This window comes from Corapipo altera, unplaced genomic scaffold (assembly GCF_003945725.1).
Source record: "Corapipo altera isolate COAL_440 unplaced genomic scaffold, ASM394572v1 214, whole genome shotgun sequence".
NCBI classification, from domain to species: domain Eukaryota; kingdom Metazoa; phylum Chordata; class Aves; order Passeriformes; family Pipridae; genus Corapipo; species Corapipo altera.
Window position 1 is genome coordinate 471428 of NW_020885031.1, and position 3983 is coordinate 475410.

At 53.5% G+C, this 3983-nt stretch overlaps 1 protein-coding gene across 5 annotated transcripts in view; it reads left to right on the top strand.

The window, feature by feature from the left end:
* The first annotated feature begins 2124 nt into the window (after positions 1 to 2124).
* SEPT11 (septin 11) overlaps positions 2125 to 3983 on the top strand; it is a 46677-nt gene continuing 44818 nt past the window's right edge. For 3 of the 5 annotated variants that reach the window (XM_027668210.1, XM_027668215.1, XM_027668214.1), the window contains exon 1: positions 2872 to 2916. In XM_027668210.1, coding sequence (XP_027524011.1) covers positions 2887 to 2916 — 30 coding nt within the window. In that variant the 5' untranslated portion in view covers positions 2872 to 2886. Of the gene's footprint in view, positions 2219 to 2871; positions 2917 to 3887; positions 3982 to 3983 lie in introns of those variants that run through there. The other 2 variants (XM_027668213.1, XM_027668212.1) reach the window with 2 other exon arrangements.

Consider the following 3983-nt stretch of genomic DNA (forward strand, 5'->3'; position numbering starts at 1 on the left):
GCTCCGGGCCGGCTGGCTCTCGGTGCTCCGTGCTGTGCCTCGGTGCTCGGCGCTGAATCCAGGTGCGGCGGGGAAACCCGCCTCCTGCCGCGCCGGGCCTCTCCGCCTCCTCCTCCGCAGTCGGGCCGCCACCGCCCGGTCGCCTTTGCCCGGGGTGGTGGCCCCTGGGGCGGCGAGCTGGGGTGACAGGAAAGGGGGAAAGCAGGATACGAGGGCTGGAGGAGCTGAGAATTACGAGCGTCATTTGCTGGCAGGTAGTGAGGAGAAAGAGTGGTTTATCAGTCGTTATGTCAGTGAACGGACAGGAGACGATAGACACAAACTGAAATGCAAGAAATTCCATTTGTGTGTGAGGAAAAACTATTTTATAGTGAGGGTGGTCAAGTACTGGAACAGTTTGCCCAGAGAGGTTGTGGTCTCCATTCTCAGGAGATGCTCCATGGGACACCTGAGAAGGGGCTGCACCAGACCGTGTCCAGAGGTGCCTTCCAACTTGAACTGCCCTGTGATTCAGCTGCTTAGGAAAACTGGCAATAAAGAGTCATGAACGTGCTGTGGTTCGAGTGAGCTGATATTACAAGTGTGTGGGATTGTACCCATGTGCGACAACCACATACAAATACCAAGAGTGCCTGCAGTCAAATCATATCTCATCTCATCTCTGTATCCGCTGCGTGGCTGAGACAGGCTGGACACACGTTGTACTAGCGTGGGGATCTCACGTTGTTCTTTATTGCTAATTCTGTTATCACAAATGTGTCCGTAACAGCTGGGAGGGACGGGGAAGGTCAGAGCCCCGGTGGGCAACGCGCCCTGTGCGCACCAAACAACTGACAGATCCTGCCTCGAGGAGTCTGGGGAGTGGATAGTGGGTGGAAAGTCTAGGAGAGAAGGTGTGCTGGATTTTCTGCCTTACGATCAGGGAACAGAGAGGCACGGAGGGACTGAGCTCAGGGTAGGCTCACTGGCTTTAAAGAGGTCTGGATCAGGCCCTAAGTCACGCTCCAGAAACCATCTCTGCTGCAGGCTTCCAGCTATCCATAAATATTTTTAGCTGCCTGTCATGTAAGCAGCTGAAATATCCTCCAGCCTGCTGCAAACCCTCACAAACCATGGGCAGAGATTGCAATAGATGATGTGTGCAAGCTACATCCCATCAGCAGTGTTCATCTGGGTAGGGCACAGGTGCTGGGAAGAGGGTAAAGGCTTATGTTCATATTTTATCATTTTGTACGTGCTTTTGATGCAGTTCTTCCAGGCATAAATATGTTTCTCCCTCCTCTTCTGATGAGCCCTGGATTGCAGTCAAAACAGTGATTGTTAGCAGCACACTCTCAGTGGAGGCGTCTGAGATGAAATGAATAGAGCATAATGGTGTAGTTGTGATCACAAATAAGAAAGGAGGGTAGGTTGTGAAGATAAAAAAATCCAAGTAAACAACAGTGGCACATGACAATACAACCATGAAAGTGTTGCTTTGGCTTAATGAACTGAAGCATAAGCAGGAGGCTCTCCATGATATCACATTGTCCTGGTTTCAGGTGGGGTTTTTACTCCCGTCTCAACAGCAGGTCTCTTGATTCTTTGGGTGAAATTTGAGTGAGCTCATAGTAGTCAGAATCACAAAACGGAGGCAGGACCAAGCATGAAGTCACTATGAAAGAATAAAAAATAAGCCCACCACTTAGTCTTGTAGCTTTCCGTTGTTGTGTGATAAAATGTTGCCTTTAGTGAGCTATGTACCCGTGTTTGTTTATAAACAGGAGGTAGGTTACCAAACTTCCATGTCTGCTTGTGTATCTTCTCACCTCCTTTAACTGACAAATTGCCCTGCATCTGACACAAAAGGGGTTTAAACGTTTACTAGCCGTGTCTACAAAATGATGTCAAACAACTTTGGAAACATGGAAACAGCTCCTATGGGGTCTCTAGGATGAGGGACTAGCAATTCCCTTTTCTTGGGAACCGATTTGTTAGCAGCAGTTATGAAACTTTCAGGACCTAGGGGTCTGCTTCTTCCCAGTGAACACTAGGAATGCAAGGAACTACACTAGCTGAGATCCGGGAAGATTGCAGAACATTTCTTGGTGTTGATGGGTTTTTTTTCCTCCCCTGCTCTTTCAGCATGAACAGCCATAGCCAGAGAAGTGTGTATGCCTGAGTATCGTGGAGGCAACTCGACCACAGCTCTCCCAGCCCCGGGCCAAGGAAGGACACGGTGAGTCACGTCAAGGGTTTGCGAGCGGAGGAGATTTTCGTGTTGGTTAAGTTGTGCTGATGCAGGAGTATCGTGCGTGCCTCTAATTCAGACCAGGGGAAGCAGTGTCTGCCTCGCCCACAGGTGCAATGAGGACAACTCTTGAGATACGATCGTCAGGTGTTTCCACTAGAGGCTGCACTGGTCCGAGCGCGTTTCCCAGTGCAGGCACGCTCAGCACCTCCTCACCTGGAGCCCTGTGTGCGGGAGGAGTTTGCTACAAGAGCAATAATGAGTCTAATATCGAAGCCTCCCTCGGATATTAGCATGAACACGTGTGTGTCACAAAAGCACTGCATCAGCTCTGCTTCCAGAACGTTCCGGGTAGAACCCCCTCAGGGTCCGTTGGTGTAGCAGCTGTGCCAGTGATGGCTGCGGCTGTGCCGAGTTAAGGGCACTGCCCAGGTGCAGAAGCTCAGCCCCTGATGGGCGGCGGGGCCGGGTAGTGCTCGTGCACTTCCATTGTTTCTGCCTCAGGCTGGGGGTGACCACTCTGGAAGATCAGCTCCCGAGTTCTTCCAAACCTGATCAAAAAAAAAAGCCCCAGGATGGAGAAACTCTGTAGCCCTCGGCAAACAGCCACGTGCTTCTTCATAGCCCCACAAAAATGAGTTTTGGAGGGAAAAGGTATGAGCTTGATATCAAAGAGCGTACAGATGGTAAGTGCATTGCTGAGGTCTATTTGCTTACCACTACCCGGGGTTGTTTGCTTGTAGGAGGTGCTCTCAGCTTTTATCCTGCTGGTTTTTTTGGTTTGGTTCGGTGGATGTTCACATTTGGGGGTAGCTCTGATATGTCTGTAGTTCAGTGTATCCTTCATGTGTGCAGCAAATCGGGTCCGTGTCTTCCGCAGCCCTTTGAGGTTTTATGTTTCACAAACCAGTGCGGGGCTTCGTCACTACCTTGGCTGAAGATTTGCAAGCAGACATGTTAAGTTTAGCCCCAAGACTCCCACCTTTGCAGGTAAAGGGATGTCATGCTTCACTCGGGGATGTTAAGTGTTTTGTCAGTTCGAGCAGCAAGGAGCCAGCTGGGCTTCACTTCGTCCCTGGAAATCACTTGTGGAGTGGGAGAGCGACTGGCCACCATGGCTGTTGTTTGGTATGCCCAGTTGGTTGAAAAACAGTGTGTGTCTTTGACAGGAGAGCTCGGAGAAACCACAGGAGCGAGGTACCAGGTTTTGCCCTCTGTGTCGTTATACAAGGGAGTCAGGGGCTCCTGTGTGCCTCTCAGTTACAAGTATCTCGTTGCCGAATCCCCAGCGTCCTTCTTCACCGAACTGGTGGTAGCAGAACCTTGTTGGCCGGTTGCTTGGCCATCAAGGGTCCCCGGAGCAGACGGCTCTGTGCTTTAACCTGCGGGGTGGGAGAGAGTGACCCTCTGGGGTGACGGGGACGGTACGAGCGGCCCGGCTCGGGGGGCGCGGGCGGGAGAGGGATTAGCGCAGTCACCGCCGGGGATGGAGCGCAGCCCCGCGGGGCCGCTGCCGGCTCTTGGGGCTCCCCGATCGGCGGGGCGGCGCCGGCCGGCCGCCCGCGCTGCCCGTTGTGCCCGCGGGAGGGCCGGGGGGGTCCCGCCTCGCCGCCCGGCCCCTTTGCATTGCGCATGGGCCCTCCCCGCCGGGTGGCCATGTTGCAGTGCTAGCAGGCGGCGCAGAGCGGCGGGCCGGCAGCGCAGGGCGCAGCGCTCAGCACCGCACCGCGATGGCCGTGGCCGTGGGCAGACC